Genomic DNA, 21,091 nt, shown 5'->3' with positions numbered 1-21,091 from the left:
TGGATCGGGAACAGTTTTCGGTACAACTGTTAGTCGAGCTAAGAAAACCAAATTGACGTAGGGAACATCTAAAGAGTCAACTGAGTGTCTTGAGAGCCTAGATTTTATATATGAAACAACCCTTGAGTGAATTCGGGTTGAAATGAAGGAAATTAAGGTCAAAATGATAGATTGGGCCTAAGTGTAATTTTTTAATTTTGCCCCAAGAGAGGTCAAAAGGATAGTTTTCAAAAATTTTGAGGCTGAAATGAAGAGTACAAAACTTGTGGACCTTAGTGGTATTGTTGGAAAGATCAAGGGACTCAAGGAAATGGGCAAACCGAGATTGGAAATTAGCTAGGGGCCAAAGTGAAATATATGGAAAGTCTGGTGTGAACACAGAAAATGGCCGCCACATTCCATTGCACGTGGTCGTTGTTTCCGGCGATGGGATGGTTGAGAGAGACCTAGGGGAAGTGATATACGGCGTGGGGATGCTTAGAGGCCAAGGCTTGGCTGGTGATTGGCCGAGAGGTGGCCCGATTTTACTATAAAAGGGGTCAAGGGTTTTGACATTTTTGGCCAACAAATTGGTCGCGTTTTGGTGTGATTTTGAGATAGTGGTTAAGAGGCTTTTGATCCTTCCATTAAGGAGAAGGATTATGGAGCATTTGGCATTGATTTGGATGCTATTCGAGCATCATCGGAAAAAGCAAGGCAAACCGCCTTCACCAACCTGCAACTTGATTTTTAGGGGGGTTTTCCGGTGTGTTTTCGGGAAACCAATGGTGCCACTGTGATCAACTGGGGGAGATCTACAAGGGGTGGGATCATTTCGACCATTGGAGGAGTCGCCGGCAGCCGAAATCGAGGAAGAAGGTGAAAATTTTTCGACCATCGGAGGAGTCGATAATTTTTCTTAAATTATTTTAGGAATTATCATGTTGAAAAATTTGGAAAAATGTCTGAGGAGATAATTATTTTGGCATTATCGAGGTGAAAATTAGGAGAAAAATAGAAGAAATTATGAAAAATTGAGGAAAAATAGATTTTGATAATCTTTAAATAAATATGATATTTAGGGAGTATCGTTCCTTGAGGTTGAGTATAAGTTCGAGTGTTTGAGGTGTGGCACACAAATCGAGGCAATGCACAAGGATCAAGTCATTCCGAATACGTTCGAGGTGAGTAGTTTACCCAAAACTTGACTTATTGAGGGTGCTTCTACATCAAAACTTGATATTCGTTCTATCTAAACGTGTTGTGATTTCATACAAAATGGTTTTGTTACATGCAAACAGCAACCGGTGACAGTTGATTTTGTGAGGAAGGTTCGTCCCTAAACGTTTTGTACTTGTGCATTGCATTTTATAAAATATTTTTTATATGATACATTGACTTGTGAAATGTGGCATAGTCATGCGTTTTGTGTTGTTTATATGGAATGTCAACCTAAAATGTTGTCTAGATAATGTAGCCATAATTTTCCAAGGGTATTGACAAAATAATAGGGGTATCTTGTACTACTGTGCATGCCGGGATAGCTGCATTGGTTTTCATGCCGAGCCATTTGGTTAGGGAAGTTGCACTAGGATAACTAGGTGGTCCATATGGGATTTGAGTTGGGACTGGGTAATGGTTCCTAGGCGCTTTTGAGTGGGAACGTAATCCCTGACGTAAATGTGGTGAGCCAGGTTCGTGCATTGATGTGACCCTCCTAAGCCGAGAGTGGTAACGATTGTTCCCGAGATGTTGGGGAGATGCATTGACTTTGCTCTTCTTAAACTAGAACCGGGTCGTGTCGTTGTGTCGGTATAGTGGCATAGCTTTTAGAGAGATTGCTCTTTTCCAGTGGTAGGTTAAGCGTTGTGTGGGATTCTCTTAGGCTAGGGCTTACCGGGTTGTGTTGGTTAATTTCATGTCTTACATTCATTTATGAAAACATGTTTTTGAACTCTCATTTAGCTGATTCATTATCTAATTTAGACTTTGTCCCTAAAATATTTAAACGTTCTAGGTGAAGGCAGCGGTGTGAAGAGAAAAGGGATTGCCAAGGAGTGACGGCGATTAGTGGATAGTTTATGATATGTCGTTTTCAATTGTGTAGTTTATTTTGATGACATCATGTAAAATGCTGGTTTGGATTTATAATATGAATAAAGTGATCTCAGTTGTGTTCTATTGAGATTTCGATCTATCTTCCACATTTGAGGTGATTTACCTGTCTTAGTTTATTAATTATTCTAAGTTGATATATTGAGAAAGTGTAACGGGATATTCGGGGAACGATTTTTGTGTTGAGTTTCTGTTGGAAAAAAATATATCCCCGAAATCTTACATTACCTAACGCCTTAGGAAGGCAGGGTGTTACACGTAAGCACCTTTTGCTTTCTCCAACCAAGTCTTGAGGCCATGGAGAATTATCTTGTTGATCACTTTGGCCTAGCCATGCAAAGGCATATTCCATATATCTGACAAAAGGCATGAAAAGCATCAGAGTCAAATTGTGTGTCATGGTCTATATTGAGGATTCTAGGAATATCGAATCCGCAAATAATATCCTTCCACACAACATTCTCCAATTTCCTTTCAATTATAATGGCTAAGGGATCTACTTCGATCCACTTGGTGAAGTAATTAGTGGCCACAAGCAAGAACTAGCACTGTCTCAAGGCAACTAGGAAAGGACCAAGGATATCCAACCCTCACTAAGCAAAAGGGATGGACTGGAAGATCTATTGGATCTCTGTCAAGAGGATAATGGGGCGTGCTGCTAACACTTATTACATGAAGGTATCTTAGTAAAGGTATCTTAATGAAGTGTGGGCCAAAAGAGACCTACCTTTATGACCTTTGCATCTAGTTCTCTCGCCCCGTGATGTTCACTGCAATCTCCTTTATGAACTTCATCAATCACCCGCTGCGCCTCTTGCAGGCCAAGACACTTCAAAAGTGGCATAAAGAAGGCTCGCTTGTAGAAGAGACCTTCGATAACCACAAAATGGGCAACTCGAGTTCTCAATAACCTGGCCTCAAACGGAATGACAGAAAGTTCTCTTGTGAGCAAATATCAAAGGATCGGCGACCTCTAGTCATCCGTCATCTCAATAAAGTGCATTATAGCCTTAACTTCACACTCCTCAATATTAGACCGTTGCAAGACTTCCATATGAATTAAATGCCTGTGAGTGCCCCTTGTCGCGGCCAATTTAGACAGGGCATCAACGTACAGATTAAGGGAGCAATTGACCTAGATCAGCTGGAAACCTGTGAAGGAGTGGGCCAGCCCATGGAGCTTCTGAAGATACTGAGCAAGTGTGGGATCTCTAACTTCATAAATACCCTGAAATTGATGAACCATAAGTTGAGAATCACTATAGACTATCACTTCCTGTGCCTCAAGCTTCTTGGCGATACTTAGGCTAGCAATGGGGGCCTCATTTCCAATAACACTATTACATATGCCATTAGTTCTACTAAACAGCAATATTAAGTCGTGATGCTGACATAATATCATATTTCAATAACGAAAATGTTATCCGAGCTTAAAATTTGATATTTTGTATATATGACACTTAGTATAAATAATTAAAAAATCACAATAATTACTAATAATTTCTTTATTAATAATGTCGAATGTCCCCCAAAGTGTCAAAACTCTCCATGCAAGTAGTCTCTTCTAATAATACATTATCATGTCTATACAATTTAAATTCTTAATAGTCAGTGATATGAGCCTTAGAATGAATATTGGGGTGTCTTTTTCTTGATGACAGGAAGACACAAAATAAGTTGCCATTTTAATGATGGCACAGTTGGGTGTGAGTGGAGGGGGGTTGACCCATTCATGCTGGCCGTCGTCTTCCCCAACGCACAAAAACAAATGAATTAGACAACAGCTTCCACTTCGTAATGGCCGTCCTTTCTCACTCCCCTTCTATGTAGCTTTCGCCTCGCCATGCCCATTTCCCCCTCCATTCCATGGCCAAAGATGCCGACAACTCCTCCTCCTACACCAACCACCTAACCATCCTCATCATCGCCGTCTCCGCAGCCGCCCTCGTCGTCCTCATCTACCACTTCACCATCGTCTGCTGTAAGGGCCGCATCCGCCGCAGACCGCCCCCCGCGCCACCACAGCGGCAGCAGGACCCGCCGAGCAGCAGCCTCGACGCCTCCGTGGCCGAGCTCATCCCAGCCCACAAGTACCGGAAGAGCGACGATTGCGGCGGCGGGCGCGACAATACTTGCGCCGTCTGCCTCTGCGAGTTCGAGGACGGCGAGGAGATTCGGACGCTGCCGGAGTGCGGGCACTCGTTCCACGCCGATTGCATTGACATGTGGCTGTACTCGCACTTCACGTGCCCCGTCTGCCGGACGGACAACACGCCGTCGCCGCTGGTGTTGAGGCGGCTGTTGGAATGTTCCAGCAGTTCTGATCGGACCTTGGGAAGAAGCATGGGCCCCAATAATAATTTGGGGATGCAGTGAAGTGAGTCTGTTCTGTTGTGACTGTGAAGACCGAGATGGAAGAACATGTGCGTTTGTTTGTACTTCCCTGTCATGCATGCTTTGACAATATTATTGTGGGATCAACCTTAATTTACTCGATCACTTTTAGATCAAATTAAGGAAATATTATTATGAGAAATTCGATATCCTCTTCTCTTCTGTACACACTAACAACAGCTATAGCATGGATATTGAAATTATATTTTTAGCTTAATTACCCTTTCCGTAACTGTTTAATTTGTTAGTACTAGTTGTTGTTGAAGCAGTAACGCAAATTCATACACAAGTATCACACTGGTTATATCAAAACCCCAACACTACCAACAGCTATAACAGTGGCACAGCAACGATATATATATACCACAAGAATAACCGTAAGCAAGCACAACAGCAAGGAGTGCAAACCCAGATTCCGATGAGGCAGGCAGCAACCGGAGAACACTGGTTCGATGGAAACAGCAGCGGAACAGAACCACGGCGAGAAGCAATGAGCAACCGACGATTGAGGCATGCTGTCTTGAAGACAGTTACGTCATGCTCTGGTCACTGGCTAGCTCCGGCGATTATGAATGCAAGATATAGAGATGGCAAACGGGCCGGGCCAAATCGGCCCGCTTAAAAACGAGCCAGCAGATTGCTGGCCCTAGCCCGGCCCTACACGGGCCCGCGGGCCAAACAGGCCAAACGGGCCAGCCCAGCCCGCCCAAAGACTAAGAGCGAGGGGCGCGGGCGACAGAGGGCGAGCGAGGGGCGCGGGCGAGGGCGAGACAGAGGGCGAGGGCGAGACGAGGGTGAGGGCGAGGGCGACAGAGGGCGAGGGCGAGACAAAGAGCGAGCGAGGACGAGCGAGGGCGGCGAGATGAGGGCTACGGTGAGGGGCGCGGGCGAGGGCGAGACAGAGGGCGAGGTGAGGGCGAGACGAGGGTGAAGGCGAGGGCGAGGGCGAGACAGAGGGCGAGCGAGGGTGGCGACAGGTGAGCGAGGGCGGTGACCGACGAGCGAGGGCGAGACAGAGGGCGAGGGCGAGACGAGGGTGAGGGCGAGGGCGAGGGCTGTTTGGGGGGGGTTGTGTGGTCGATTAGCGGGCCAAGCGAGCCAGCCCGGCCCGCCACCATTTGACCCACCGGGCCAAGCGGGCCAGGCCAAATCGGCCCGGCCTTAAATGGGCCAGCAAAATGCTGGCCCTAGCCCGGTGCCAAGCTGGGCCCCAACGGGCCAGCCCGTCGGGCCAAGCCCATTTTGCCATCTCTAGCAGAATACAATGGTCTTGCTCCGATGAACGGTGACCTCAATCTGGAAGGTATTCGTTCTCTGTGTCTATAAGACTCCAAGGTAAACGAAGACACTGAAACCGTGCGATGATCAAAAAGTCAAGGCCCAACCAGTCTTTTATAATTGGGTCAACGGTACTAAAAAGACTCCGCAATCAAGCCGACATTAAACGTCGATTTAAATATATATCTCGACCCAACTTGTCCGTACAAATGGTCTGTGGCGGCAACGCGCGAGGCCCATGGCGTTCGCCCACTCACAAAATCTAAGTACCCTTTAGAATCCAAATTCAAGTGAGAGAAAAGAGTATAATTACGAGTCATGCTATTTGTATAGAACAAATGTTACAGAAGGATTTATAAGACAATCAAAATATCTATTTTGTCCCTGCAATTAATGACCCAAATGTAGCATCTCTCTCTCCCTCTACCTCTCTCTCGCTCTCCCTCTCACACCGTCGGCCCCAGCGACAGCGGCAGAGGCAGTGACGAGGCAAGGCGCGGCGGCAACCGCGAGGCGGCAAGGCGGTCAAGGCAACACGATGAGGCGACGGAGGTTGCAGTGGCGAGGCAAGGCGGTGGCGAGGTAAGGCCAGGCGGAGGCGAAGAACGGCGTCAAGTGAGGTTGCAGCGGCGAGGGAAGGGGGGAGAGGGAGAAGAGGATGAATAGGGATTAAAATATCACGATATATCATCCCTATAAGCATTTTGTACAAAAGATTCTGTACAAATAACATTTTTCGTATAAATACTCACTCTTATCTCTTTACACAATTATTGTGAGACACACCCACACCGATCATGTTTTGACAATGTTGGACCAACCTTAGTTTACTCTATCAACATGAGAAGAAATTTGGGAATGCTATTTTTACATTCAGCTCAGTTTTAATGTATTTTATATTTTTTATTCTTATAATTTTAGTTTAATAAATATATAATACATCGAAATGGTGTAAAATAGACTAAATAAACTCATGTCCTTATAACATTTTTAGAAGAAATTAAGGCAACTTGTGTACATTGAGTTAATATATAGGATTGCTATAAGTCTGAGCAGATAAAAACTCAAACTTGTTTGAATAGAATTTTTTTTGGTTCAGGCCACTTGAGTTGAGGTCAAACATAAGATTAGAGTTTATTTATTTAAAAGCTCATCAAGGTCAAGCTCGAGTCAAACTGGACCATGCTCATTTAGATTTAATAAGTCTTAAATGAGTTTATAAGGCAATTTATAATGGTTCTAAGGCAAACTAACCTTGCATTCTGCCATCAATACTTTCATTGAGGTTTCCATAAACTTATTACAAACACCTAGATTTGAACAGGGTCTAGAAAGTCAATTCACATAAAAGTTTATTTAAGTTATACAAGCCTATACCATCTAACGCTTAGACCAAATATGACAATTGTTGTACCCAGAATTAAGTATTTACCATCGTGTCAAAAACTATAACTGTTAGTAGAGATATAATTTTATTTTTTTAAATCATGTCAGTGCAAAATCTCCACGACAAGCCCCAAAAGAACAAAACAACAAATCTTACTGAAAATAGATGTTTTATAACATTGGTAGATCAAGGTTTTAAAGACATTTCTTAAGTGGCTTGAATGTCTTGGTTGCTTTGATTCATTTTGTAAAAGTTACACTTGAGAGTTGTTTGATGTTTGTGATAACCTTTAATGTGATTTTCTTTTATGTTTATGAAGTTTTATTTATAATTCGAGATCTTCATTTGAATGTTTTCAATAGCTAAAAGTGCATTTAATTGAAAAAAAAAACACTCTTGCACGAAATCTAAATAGGCAGACAAACCAGTCTTTACAGTAGTTGACTATTTTAGTCCTCTCAATTCGAATGCACTTATCTATTCTTGGAATAGTCAATTATTGGTCTCCCTAATTTAGAAAAGAATGAAAACTTGCTATTAATATCTTTTTTCAAAGTAGTAGACTATTTTGATCTAGGTAGCACGGAAACGTGTTTGGGATGTCGTTTCGGCGTTTTCGAACCGTTTCCCATTTTGCAGATGGTGAGAACGCCCAGTAACAAATTTTGAGGTGTTTCTATAAATTGCGAAACGTATGGAGACCGTTTTGCAATTTAATAAAACTTGTTGGAAACGTGTTTTCATCTAGAAATGCATTTCCAACAGCCACCTCGCATTCCCTCTCTTTTCTTTTTCTTCTTCTTTCTGGTTCCAGTCGCCCGTCACTCATTTCTCCAGATCCGTCACCGACCATCGATCTGTCACTTCCGATTCCAATCGTCCATCGTCGTTCCTTGTCGAAGATCGTTCCTTCAGTCGCTTCCAATCAAACCCCGATCTGTCGTTTCTAATTTCGTCACTTCCAGTCGCTTCTGATTTTGTCGCTCCTTTAGTCATTCATCACCGTCGCTTTCAATTTCATCATTTCTTCAATTCGTCGCTTCTAGTCTATATATGTGTGTTTGTGTGTTCATCAAATTGTTTGTGTTCCTTCAATCAAATTTCTCATTCCTTCAAGTGTATGCATTTTGTGTGTTTATGTCTTTGTTTAATTTTTGTTTGGTATTTTATTTTTAATTTATTTATATTAAAATTGAATTAATTTTAAATTAATTAAATTGTTTCAATAATATGGCACATTGTATATTACTGAAAAGAAATTTGTATATTTGAATTATTTTTTATAATTTACTCTATTAAAAATCATATTTACAAAAAAAAAAATTATATTTTTAAAATTTACAGTTTACCCTGCGTTTCCATTTCTTACCTTTTTAGAAAAATACCGTTTCAGCATTTCTATTTCGTTTCAAAAATGTATCGTTTTTTCGTTTCCGTGCTACCTAAATTTTGATCCCCATTTTTCGGAATAGAATATAAATTAGTTCACCTATTTTAGAGTAATTGACTATTTTGTTTCCCTGGAACAAAATGTAAACTGATTCACATATGCCAGAGTAGTCTGACTATTTTGTTCCCCCATTCTAGATTAGATAATGTAATTTTTGGTCGCCTATTCTCTTGTAGTCAACTATTGGCTCTCCTATTTTTATGTTGAAATGATATTTTAATCAATTTTGATCTTGTAGCCCACTACTTGTTCAACTATTTCATATTGAAAATATTTTAAAGCATATTTGAACATAAAATTTATAACAAAAACCTTTTATTTAGATCAAATTAGTTTTGTTAATCATTAAAATTTAAGATCGACTCTTGTGGTAACATAAGTTACCTTAACAATTACTTGTTGATGTTTAAAAAAATATTTTTTATGTCATCGAGCTAAGGGTGATCGAAATTGAACTGACCAAAATGTTAAAACTAAATAAGTCGAATTTGTGTGAAAAACCAAATTGAACTGACTAAACAAATAGAAAAACTAAACAAATCGAAAACCAAAAAAATCAAACAAATATGAAAAAATCAAATAGAAAGAAAAAAATAAAAAAATAAATTAAAAAAAATAAAAAATTACTTGAGTAAGTTTTCCAATTAGTCAAGTAAAATTTTATAGTTATTTGAATAAACAGTACAGTTACGCAAATAATCTTACATATTACTCGACTATCGAAAAGAATTAATCGATTATCTTTCAAAATAGAAAAGTGTTGAAACCCTCCATTTACTACTTGATTATTCTCGAGATTATACGTGTATAATTCAATTATCACTTAATTACTGCACAATATTAGTTGATTAATTTTAGAAAAAAAAATTATTACTCAAGTTATGAGCAATATTAGTTGTCTAATCTATGAAACTATGCAAATAATTACTACATTGTACTCGATTAATATACAATCTTAGTCAAGTAATTGAGTTATTACTTGAGTAATCGGTTATTTCAATTTTTTCAATACGAAAATTGAACCGAATCGAAATAATTAAAATTATCAAACTTGAAAAGTAAACAAAATCGACCTGAAATTTTTTTTTTTTTTTGAAAATATTTGCTTTACATGTTAATTAAATATTAAAAGATAAATTGAGAAAAAATATATAAATATTTTTATTAATTATTTTTAATTTTACTCTAAAAAAATTCAAATCAATGGATGACCAATATGGTAATCCCATAATGACTTTTCTTTTATGTTTATAAGCATTTGTAATATAAATTCGTTTTACTAATAAAATAATAAAATCATTTTTTCATTTTTGAAAAAAAAAAATTGAGCACCTTTTAATTTTTTTTTTTTTTATAACTTGAACTTTTATTAAGTAGTTGAATCTCCCATTAAAAAATAGAGAACTCAATTTTTTTTATTTTTCAACTTTATACTACAAATTAAGAAAATAAATTTTTGATGTTTTTAAAATTTTGGAAAAATAAATATAATAACCTTTTAAAACCTTAATAAAGTTAGAATAAAAAACTATAACTATTTTGTAAAGCTGAATAATATAACCATTTTTGGCCAAAAGGGGATTGCTTAGTGTGGCTGCTGGGATTCGAGCCCAGGTCTCCACGGCCACAACGTGGAATTCTTACCACTAAACTACAGCCACGATGAGGTTTTCTGTAGCATCTATTTAACTTATTTGGAGATATGGGCTACTAATGAAAATGGCTACATGCGATCACTTAAATTTTTTATTATTTTAATTACACTCTTATACTTATATTTTTTAGTTAATTTAACCTTTATACTTTAATATTCCTTTTATATATTAACTCAAATTTTTTATTATTTCGATTACACCCTTATATTTTGAAATATAAAAAAATAAATAAAGTGAAATAACTTAGCACTTTAGGTAAGAACTTTATCTAATTTGTCAAGTTAAAAATATTTTCAAACAACTGTCTTCTTTCGTTCTCATACTCTTACTTTCTTCACCAAACATATTATAATCCTTTAGACATAATTAAAAAAGTACTCATCATCTTATTTTAATTTTTTTTTTTTTACATATCAAAGTATAAGAGTTAAATTGACTCAAAAATACAAATATAGATATAATTAAAATAATAAAAAGTACGGATTACCACATATAAAATTAAAATATAAGAATTAAATTAACTTAAAAATACCAATTTATAGATATAATTGAAGTATGAAAAAGTTTGTGTAACTACATAAAAAAACGTGAAACATAAAAGAAAAAAATATAAATTTAACCAATACCAAATATACCATGCCATGGATAACCTATTCAAATTAATTGGCCTATTTATTGTTAGAGTTAATTATTAAAAAATATTAAAATTTTGCATTCTACACTAATTTTGAAAATTATCGTGTTCATATATAAAATTTCACTTTTGTATCAATTATATAATATTATTTTTTTTTTTTTTGAAATAGAGTTCTATTAAAATTGGACTAGAGACAGTCTCATGTGTCGAACAAATGAAATAATCAATCACATCAACTCGTTTTAATAAAACTTTATTTTCTTATGTATAACGGTATTGTATAATTAATTTAGAGTTAAAAATTTACGTATAAAATTAATAATTTTTAAAATTTACCATAAGGTTTATATGCTAATCACAAACTAATATGGTTTTGAGAATTTACCCTCCTAGTTACAAAAAGACCAACATAAAGTATAATAAACTTGTTAAAAGGTTTATAATTTTAATGTTTATCAACAGATTGCAAACTAGGAAAAAGGATGATTTTTGAATAATCTTTCTTTCATATATAAATCCCTTATGATAGTATTTGGTATTTGAATTAAATAATGATGATGTAATAAAATTAATTATAAGATAAAATGGTGATGAATTAAATAAAGTTGCCTACAATGGGCGAAAAAGGTCTAACTTAAGAATTATGTCAATTCTATGTTCGTGATGCGAATTCTATATACCGATATAGCACTTACAGGTCTAGTCGAAAACAAAAATTCCAAAAAAGATTAAAACAAATTTATAAGAAGAGAAAAAAAAAACATTGACTTGATGATTATAGAGAATTATGAACTAAAGGTATAGACATCACTCTTAAGAATAAGACGAGAAAGTGATTTGATTGGCATAAGCATTAGCTTGATAAAATCTGAAATTTCTTCAAAAGAACAAGAGAAAATCTCTCAAATTTGTCTTCAAAATTCTAATTCCCTCTTTACACATGAATGCAGCCTTTTATAGGCAAACATAATTCTAAGCCTAATGCCCTAACAAATAGGCTTTAGTTAAGATAAGGATGGGCTTAACTTAAAACAAGGTTATAAGCCCAAATATGCCCAAGATGAAATGTTTTAGTTCAACCAAATACAAACTAGAATAATAAAATTAGACATAGCTAAAATGACTAGGGCTCGAAACACATAGTCCATATAAAAATAAAATAAGTGCATATTAGACCCATAATAATAATTTAGGCTCCAAATGTGCAAATGATGTGGCATTATTATGTTTTGGCCTAAATGCCTTTGATCTTGCTATACTTTGGACTTAAATAATGTTTTTAATATTTTGGTCTAACTATTATTATGATTCCTCTAAGTTGTCCAATCCAAATTGCTTATTACTCTTGGGTAAGTCTCTTGGATTAGCTCATTTAGAATTTCTTTCATCCTTTTAGTTTTGGCCATTGTCATTGGTCTACCATGAATGTGCAATGGATCATTGATATTGACTTGTCATCCTTCATGATTACTACCATGATCTCTATCAGTTCGACATGTCACATAGTGAATGTGATTAGAAGTGAGCAAAACTTCGATTAAACTAAAATAATTGAATCAAACCAAAGAAATTGGCAATTCAATTTGATTTGTTTTGTAAAATGATTCGGTTCAGTTTCCAATTTTGAGTTTTTCAGTTATTTCGATTCAATTCGATCTCCTTATTAAAAAAAATTAAAATAACTAAACGGATTGAAATGTCAAAAACGTTGGGGCGACCCAATCATTCAAAGTAAAAGTTCAATCCATTAAGTTCTTCAATTTGTTCAAAATAAATTTTTTGACCAAATTAAGAATTAAGAAAATGCAAATTCAGTAGAAGAAAAAGCTATTCAACAGATGGTAAGGACGAGTCCCCAGCCCTTCCCCTTCTTCTTTGTCTTTTGACTGACCTCGACTTTCTCCTCCCTTTTTGCCTCTAGCCTTCTTCCCTTTGATTTTGATTGACGAGTTGTTGCCGATGACATTATCTGTCTCGCTATTTACTTATACCAATGTCTTATTTGATTTTCGATTTGTTTCATCCCACTCGCCTCAACTTGCAACAAGCATCCTACACCCCCCACAACTAGCCGTAGCACTAACCGTTGTCTGCAACAACCATCGCCATCATTGACCATTACCTTTTTCATATTCTTCTATTCTTCATCCATCTCTTCTGCAATTCACAGTTATCGTGTGGTTCGACCCAAGTGATTTTTAATTAAGTGACCGAATCAACTAATTTTTTTGATTTTTTTTTTTTTTTTGTTTGAGCAACTATTCGATCAATTTGGTTTAATTTTTTAAAAAGATTCGATTTGTTCTGTTTGAGCAATTCAATTGGTCGGTAATCGAATCAATCAAATGCTCACCCTTAATTGAGGTATTAATGTGAATTAATTCTCAAAAGATGAATTTGTCCCTTTATTCAAATAGGTTATAATTATAAAAAAGTATTTGCTGTTGTGAATAAAAATATTTTTAAATTACATAAAATACATTTTAATTACAAATATATATCTAAATAATATATCAAGATTTTAAAAACAAAAATAAATTTCATAAGAGAGAATGGTTGATTTATTTATATAATTTAGGGAAAAAATGTTCATACAATACAAAAATTTAATCCCACCAAGATGAAATTATATAAAACTACCCCCTAAGTTTTATATAATTCCTCTTCGGTTGAATTATTTTAAACTTGGCTGGCTTTATCCAATATTGAATGAGATATCAAATATGATATTAATCACTATGTCAGAAAGTAATACTATATTACAACTCTTATCAAACATGCCATTAAGATATACTAAGAACAATTTTTTTTCCCCTCTAAAGTTAATGGTACAAGATCTGATAATTTTATATTAATGTTTCAACTCTCTAACACAATTCTAAGTCATTTTTCGAGTTTGGGATTAACTAATATCTATTAGCAAAGAGAAATGCAAATAATGATGCAACTTAATCCCAAACAAAACAAGAAACTTATAAGCCTTTGTGATTTTAAAATCCCACAATATATAGATTTGGAATATATATTTTCACAAATAGAGATAAATGTTAATTTTAAGAAATAAATATTACGGAAGTGGTAATCTTACTAAATCCACCCTTAGATTTAAAAGGATAGTAGTTGATGATATTATTTGAAATGACTCCTAGTAGTAGTAAGATAAAATGCAATGTTTTTGGTCGATTGAGTTTTCCCATGATAAAGAAAAAATATAAAAAAAATTAGGAAATTTAGATGAAATCTAAATGTCTATTTAATTTTGGTCAAATTTTAAATTTTTTAAAAAATTAATTTTATTTTTATGTAATTTTATTTTTTTATGACACTTCATTGTAGACGTCCTCGCTACAAATCAAGAGTTAGGAAACCACAACAATCAAGATTCAAATATTGACACATCACAAACGTGAGGCACGAAAAGTCTTTTTCATATTTGCCCTGACCACTATGATCCATAATACATAAATAATACTCTATAAAAATGTTCACGTCTCTATTTATGAGTTTATAGAAGTTTTGTTAGACTCATTTCAACTAATGATCTCACGCTTGATATGAAATATTAGTCAATTTAATTTAAGCCACTTTTAGTATTTAATATAAAATAAAATTCAAGCTTAAAATTAGAAATATTTTTTCAAAAATTAAATTCACTTGTAATTTTTTTCCCACAATGTCGATGATTGAGGTCAAAATCACGTGGAGAAGGTCCTCACTCTACAAACAGATCTATTTAGTCAACTTAGATTTAGATTTAGATTTAGATTTACATGTATCTATGAGTTGTATCTGACGTGGCAGATAACTCCGCCGAACCGTATAAATAACAGCACGTCAAGTTACTACTACGTGGCCCTATTTCATTGGAGAAAGATGAACCGCAGGCAAACTGTGGAACCACGTTTTCCGATCGGATCCGAGATTTATATTTCTGTCACCTCAACCTCAACCTTCTCACCAAGAGTCACCCTCCTTGGTTCCTCCCTATACAATTATTGTGATATAAAATATTGATAAACTATTCAATATCTGAGATTGCAATTTCAGTGCAAATTCAGTGAAAACAACGAAGGATTGCAAATCTGTGATCCAAATCTCCGAGGTAATATGAATAGCATGCGATATTTTGATTGCTTCTTTTAAGCTTTACTGGTGATGGATTGTTAGATCTGAATCTTTTAGGTGCGTCTGGTCGTATTGAAGTCTTTGTTTTGCGCTCTACTTTTCGTGGTTTTGAAGTTTCAATTTGTCTCTCACTAGTGGGTACGAAAGTTTGGTGGCTGAAACTTGTGATCTATTTTCTTCTGTTGTTTGGTTTGTGGGTTCGTTTTGGTGTAGAATGTCGCTTATATAAAGCTCCAATCCTTGCATTTTTGGAGATAATCTTACAGAAACAATCAAGCTGATTCGAGCTTGATCTTTAGATTTGAGAACTCTGAGTTGAAGGTGTGTTCTAATTTTGTGCAGAATATGATGAATGTAAACGATGATTTGTTTGACTTGTGGGTTCTTCCTTTTGATTTGTGAAATTCAGGTTCTTTTGAGTTTCAACAAAATAAATCAACAATGGCTTTAAACGGGCAAACCAACAAAGCCCCACCAAGTCCATCTCCACTGAGAAGTGCCAAATTTTTCCAGGTAACTTGAGGGGTTTGTTAGCAGAGTCTTCATTTTATTTATTTGCTTTGTGATGTCGAGCTATTGTTTCTTCTACTAAAAACTATCTTCCGATGGAGCATTATAATGAGCCCAGAGAAACAAGTAAAGAAGTTTCTGAAATACGTTGCTTCGTGGGTTTGTCATCTGAATGCTGGATGCAAGCCGATGTGAAATACTATGATTTCTGAAAAATAATGATTCTTACCTTGAGCATGTTGAGTGCTAAATCATTATTTTTCTCTACTATGTCATTCTGCCCAGAGATCATAGTATAAAGCTTTATTTGTCTGTAATTTTAGCCAGGGCCAATGGGAGGACACCTCCACAATGGAAGCAGCATTGCTACTTTGGTGTACTGGCAAAGAAAATCATGTTCAAATATAACATTTTGTAGATGAAGCGATTTATTTCATGAAATTTGAATAAGATTTGCATCTAGAGATCCATTTTGGCTATAAGATGCAGATCATGCAGTGCAGTACTTCTATTTATTTATACTGATCTGCGCCAGCTTCTCCTTTCTGGTTCAAAGACAAAATGAGTAGGCCTTTGAACTTAGGCTTCAAATGTTTTTTTTTTTTTTTTTGAGAGAGAAGATGCCCTTTATCCTCTTCGTATCCTTGTTGACGGGTACCTTTTCTTAATTATTTTGCTTAATCTACTTGTCCCCTTCTTTTGGTTACAGGCTAACATGAGGATTTTGGTTACTGGAGGAGCTGGGTTTATTGGCTCTCACCTGGTGGACCGATTGATGGAAAATGAGAAGAATGAGGCACGAAATTTTGGGCTTTGTATTTTGTTATATGTTTGTTAATTGCACAATATTTCCTGTTCCCTAGATGGATGGATGTCTGCGTCACTTAGTGCTCTAAGATCAGATAGAAAGCTCCAAAGCATTGTCCTATCATGTTGGAATATTTTATGGTTTAGACACTGGCATTATTATTTTACTTGTTTAAAAAAATAAAGAAAAGACATTTACATGTTTTCACATGTATTTGTTTTATTCAGGTGATTGTTGCGGATAACTTCTTTACTGGATCAAAGGACAACCTAAAGAAATGGATTGGCCATCCAAGATTTGAGCTTATTCGTCATGGTATGCCACTGTACTTTCATGTCCTGTACAAGACTTCTGAATATCCTGCTAGATGAACCTTTAAACAGTTAGATAACCCTTTTAAGAGTTCATATGGAATAGTTCACTTTCTCTTTTAAATCATCATCATCATCTTCAACTGCACATTATCCTAACCAACTTAGGGTCCGTGGCATGACATTCGTATTGTAATACAATATCAGTCGACTTCTAAAAGTCACATTGACAATACAAATCCATGCAAAAAGACAATCTGGCAAAATTTACACTGGATGCCCTTCTTGTCACAACTCTTTTCCAAGAGAATGATGAGATAAAGTTTCAACACTATCTTCACATAGAAAAATTTCATGAGATGACGGTGAATGAAGATAACTGATATGGTCATGTTCCATCACATAATTGAAGTCTAATCTAACTCCATTCTTATTACTGCTTACTATTAGGTCAATCAATTTCCTGGTAATCGTCATTGTGCATATATAACTTTTCCTGTAGCGATGAGGAGTATTGTTTTAGTTGCACCAAATAATTGTGAGTCCAGGAAATTGCTCAACTCATACAATTGCATTGCATCCTGCTTCATCTATCATATCTTTTCTAAATGTCTAATCTACTATAAATTTTAGTCCAGCAAGTTAGCATATGCTAGTTGCTCTTTTTTTGTTCTTTCTAATTACCTGTAGTTTACTTCAACATTTATGGGTTATGTTCACTTACACTAATGATCAGAAATTTTCAATGAGAACCCAAGCCATGGTTTTGTAGATGATTATAGCACGCTCAATGTTTCTATAGACAACCATAAATTATTTTTTTTTTTAATTTTGGAGTCCTAAATGAGAAGAGAGTAACCACCCAGGAATCCTTAACTTTGGCCTTCAAAAGAGACTATTTATATCTGCTTAGATTATGAAAATAAGCCAGTAGCAGTTGCATCTTCAAGATAGAGCTGAAGAACGTATATAGTGAAGAAAGATCTTTCCAAACACATACACTTTTCATGATGTATTTGTTTGTGTTAATCTTACAATTCTTTTTATGTTTTTTTAATTTAAGATCCAGCATGTGTTTAGTCATTGACAACTCTTATTATATCATGTGCTTTTTAAGCCTAATCACCAAAGGTACTCAATACTAGGGTTGGATAAATGTTCTCTAAACTTTCTCCAGCAACTTTGTTCTTCCAATAGCACTAACTTAATATTGGGTTTTGGTTTTTCTGTAACTAATTTAAGTGGATTTTTAAGTTTCTAATTTTTCATATTGACTTATGAAAACACAGTCTTTCCAAAAACAGCAAGACGAAGGTTGCATATAGAAGCAACTCTCGCAAAGTGGAGAGCTTTTTCACTGGGGACACTTTCTTTTGGAAAATGACTGTTGAAGAGAAATGGAAAACTTTTTGATGAAATGTTGGAAAAGTTCATACTCATCCAGTAGTATCCAGGCTTGTTTTACTCTGTCAAGAGCAACAGATAACTAGGACTTTGATTTAGACTAAAGGTTTTTGAAGGAGGAGTAAGATTTATGCTGGATAGTAGATATCAATCAACCTGTGATGTATACACCACATGCCTGATCGATTTTGTATATGTAATTTTATAAACTAAATGAAGTTCATCTAAATGGATAACCTTTCTAATGGTCTGTGCTTGCTTTTTGGTTGTACGAGATCAACTCTCTTTTAGCATTATGCATCTTCAATTTGTCTGTATGTCTTCTAACACTTCTATTTTTCTGTTGGTATGCAGATGTCACTGAGCCATTGTTAATTGAAGCTGATCAGATATATCATCTTGCCTGCCCTGCTTCTCCTATTTTCTACAAATACAATCCCGTGAAGGTATTGCTATTCAGAAGAAAAGCAATATATATTAGTATACCTCTGTTGTGAATGACTTTCTTCGGTGCATGAGATATTTGCAAGCTGATGAACCTTCGCCCCTCTTACATGGACTTGTGGTATTTGCGGATTACCCTCTTTAGAGTATCACATTTTAGCCAGCCCAGCCTTCTTTACATTCACGAAGATGGTAGCTGACAGTTATGTGTTGCTTGCACCAGTTAGCAGTTCTTATCGAATCTGTCGACGTTGAAGACTTCCTTTTCCCTATCTTCTTGGTTTTGCCTTAAACCCTTTAAAATCAACGCCATAAATCAAAGTGTAAAAGAACGCCTCTCCAAATGCCAGTATCATTCTCAATTATTTTTTTGGGATAAAACCAGGCTGATGATTTGGCCTTACCAGTATTTCTGCTCAAACTAATGTGCCGCATCTATGCAACTAAGGGATGAGCTTTTTTACAGCACATTTGTACTCACGTGGCAGTCCCAGAGACCCCTAAATCGCCTAACAGGAAAAAGTTTCCTTGATGCATTTTCACTTGCTAAATGCGTGCTTCTTCTCCGACTCACCAAAAGTGTGCTTTCCTCCAATGAACACAAGTTGAGTTAAGTGATTTTCTGACCTGTAATCAAATGATACTTGCAGACAATAAAGACGAACGTGATGGGGACACTGAACATGTTGGGACTTGCCAAGCGAGTTGGAGCAAGGTTGGAAGCTACTTTCCTCTTATTTATGGAATTCTTATTGGACTAATGATGTTGTACAACCAACAGGATTTTACTTACATCAACTTCTGAGGTTTATGGAGATCCTCTTGTGCATCCCCAGACTGAGAGCTACTGGGGCAATGTTAACCCGATAGGTATGTTGACCATGAATGCCTTTTTTCCCCTTATAGGTCATGGATGCCTTTTGATCAAAAAGAATTATTCCAAAACTGCCATAATTTCATTTATCTATTGTTGAGAACATGGTATAATATTGTCATTGCCTTACCCCATAAGTAGTTTATGTGCATTTCTATTCCTTTAATGCTCAATTAGTTAGTTACATGGTGCACATAATTTTTGTGATGTTCTATGCAGAGATAATTTAGCTAACAGTGTAGTAACAATATCCTGAATGCCAAATGATGTTTTTTGCTGTGCCTTACAGGTGTTAGGAGTTGTTATGACGAGGGAAAGCGTGTGGCTGAAACTTTGATGTTTGATTACCATAGGCAGCATGGCATAGGTAATTCTGCTCGAATGTGTGTTTTGGGTAACTTTGTTGGTAGAAAACTGCAGTCTGATCCAAGTTCTTGCGATCGTGAAATGGTTAACCTTTGACAGAAATTCGGATTGCTAGAATTTTCAATACGTATGGACCTCGCATGAACATTGATGATGGACGTGTTGTCAGCAATTTCATAGCTCAAGCAATCCGGTAATGTTCAATTATACTGCTAGCTACACTTTAATATTTTCTGAAACTTGTTCGTGCATCCAAAACACTCAACTCGAAGCTCTCCCAAATGAGCAAAATGCAGTTGATTCATATGGTGTTTATTTCTTCCCGTTTGGTCCTTTTCTGCAGTGATGAGCCCTTGACTGTACAATTGCCCGGAACACAGACCAGGAGCTTCTGTTATGTCTCTGACATGGTACGCGAGATCATTATCGATTTTTGATGAGCTCACTATGTCGTGTTCTAATATTACATGTTCTCGTTGCAGGTTGACGGCCTTATTCGACTTATGGAAGGAGATAACACTGGCCCAATTAACATTGGCAATCCAGGTACTATCTATGACTTAATTATGCATGAGGACTACAGCATTTAGCAAGCAATGTCTGGGTTGTAATAACTGTTATGTTGCTTTAGGTGAATTTACCATGCTTGAACTTGCTGAGACTGTGAAGGAGGTTAGTATTCAACTTGCCATTCTCTATTCCACCATGAACACAAGGCAAACTTCCTCAAAAAAATAAGTATTTAATCAAATGGCCTGTGGTTTCTGCATCAAGAGTTAGTATGCAAACATCATCACATGCTTAGACAAGGGAAGCTAAATGAATAGATTTGGGATCTTGCAGCTCATCAATCCTAATGTGAAGATCATAACCGTGGAGAACACGCCGGACGATCCCCGCCAGAGAAAGCCTGACATCGCCAAGGCGAAGGAGTTGTTGGGGTGGGAGCCGAAGGTGAAGCTGCGCGATGGCATTCCCCTCATGGAGGACGACTTCCGTCAGCGGCTTTGTGTGCCTAGGAAGGCCTGAGACGTTGGCAATGGTGTTGTTTTGCTAGTGAAGTTAGAGTCCTCCACAATGATGAGTAAGTTCCTGCCACAGCCACTGCGCCTGCGCTAGCTATGTTTGGCCTAATCATGGCAACGGTGTCGTGCTATTTTCCCAGTGAAGTTGCTGCTCTGTGTCTTTGTCCAATTCTCTTTCCCTTTTGTCTAATATGTTAACCATATGGAATAAATTGTGCAACTACTATATTTTCCAGATGGGATTATGCCTTCATTTAGAATGTGGCAATCATCTTTTCTTCTTACTTGCACTTGAAGATGATCACTATGAATCCATAATAACTGAAAAA

General features: G+C 36.3%; 2 protein-coding genes and 1 non-coding gene across 4 annotated transcripts; 2 read left to right on the top strand and 1 right to left on the bottom strand.

Moving 5' to 3' along the window:
- Positions 1-3,787: 3,787 nt before the first annotated feature.
- LOC127810259 (RING-H2 finger protein ATL1-like) lies at positions 3,788-4,691 on the top strand. Its single transcript, XM_052349633.1, has one exon. It carries the CDS (start codon positions 3,961-3,963, stop codon positions 4,468-4,470), a length of 510 nt encoding a protein of 169 aa, XP_052205593.1. The 5' UTR covers positions 3,788-3,960; the 3' UTR covers positions 4,471-4,691.
- Positions 4,692-10,192: 5,501 nt separating this feature from the next.
- TRNAH-GUG (transfer RNA histidin (anticodon GUG)) lies at positions 10,193-10,264 on the bottom strand. The gene has a single exon. It is a non-coding gene; the product is annotated as a tRNA-His (tRNA).
- Positions 10,265-14,815: 4,551 nt separating this feature from the next.
- On the top strand, positions 14,816-21,046 carry LOC127809732 (UDP-glucuronic acid decarboxylase 6-like). Of its 2 annotated transcripts, XM_052348763.1 has the most exons (14): positions 14,816-14,997; positions 15,234-15,341; positions 15,430-15,533; positions 16,240-16,326; positions 16,566-16,653; positions 18,408-18,499; positions 19,148-19,212; positions 19,279-19,367; positions 19,661-19,738; positions 19,837-19,930; positions 20,081-20,147; positions 20,220-20,283; positions 20,369-20,409; positions 20,581-21,046. In XM_052348763.1, the coding sequence occupies exons 3-14, from the start codon at positions 15,462-15,464 to the stop codon at positions 20,764-20,766; spliced, it is 1,023 nt and encodes a 340-aa protein (XP_052204723.1). In that variant the 5' UTR covers positions 14,816-14,997; positions 15,234-15,341; positions 15,430-15,461; the 3' UTR covers positions 20,767-21,046. The 2 variants fall into 2 exon arrangements, with proteins under 2 accessions (XP_052204723.1, XP_052204722.1); XM_052348762.1 differs by lacking the exon at positions 15,234-15,341 and having other exon boundaries at positions 14,818-14,997.
- The last annotated feature ends 45 nt before the right edge of the window (positions 21,047-21,091 follow it).

The sequence above is a fragment of the Diospyros lotus genome, chromosome 9 (genome assembly GCF_014633365.1).
Source record: "Diospyros lotus cultivar Yz01 chromosome 9, ASM1463336v1, whole genome shotgun sequence".
Classification (NCBI taxonomy): Eukaryota; Viridiplantae; Streptophyta; class Magnoliopsida; order Ericales; family Ebenaceae; genus Diospyros; species Diospyros lotus.
This window is presented reverse-complemented; position numbering and strand designations above follow the sequence as displayed.

What these genes read in the sequence shown, in the direction of transcription:
- LOC127809732 (XM_052348763.1), top strand. Translation starts at nt 15,462, where the DNA reads ATGGCTTTAAACGGGCAAACCAACAAAGCCCCACCAAGTCCATCTCCA. An exon ending in ATTTGAGCTTATTCGTCATG is followed by an intron (nt 16,654 to 18,407) that starts GTATGCCACTGT and finishes GTTGGTATGCAG; the next exon opens with ATGTCACTGAGCCATTGTTA. An exon ending in GCCAAGCGAGTTGGAGCAAG is followed by an intron (nt 19,213 to 19,278) that starts GTTGGAAGCTAC and finishes TACAACCAACAG; the next exon opens with GATTTTACTTACATCAACTT.
- LOC127810259 (XM_052349633.1), top strand. Translation starts at nt 3,961, where the DNA reads ATGGCCAAAGATGCCGACAACTCCTCCTCCTACACCAACCACCTAACC.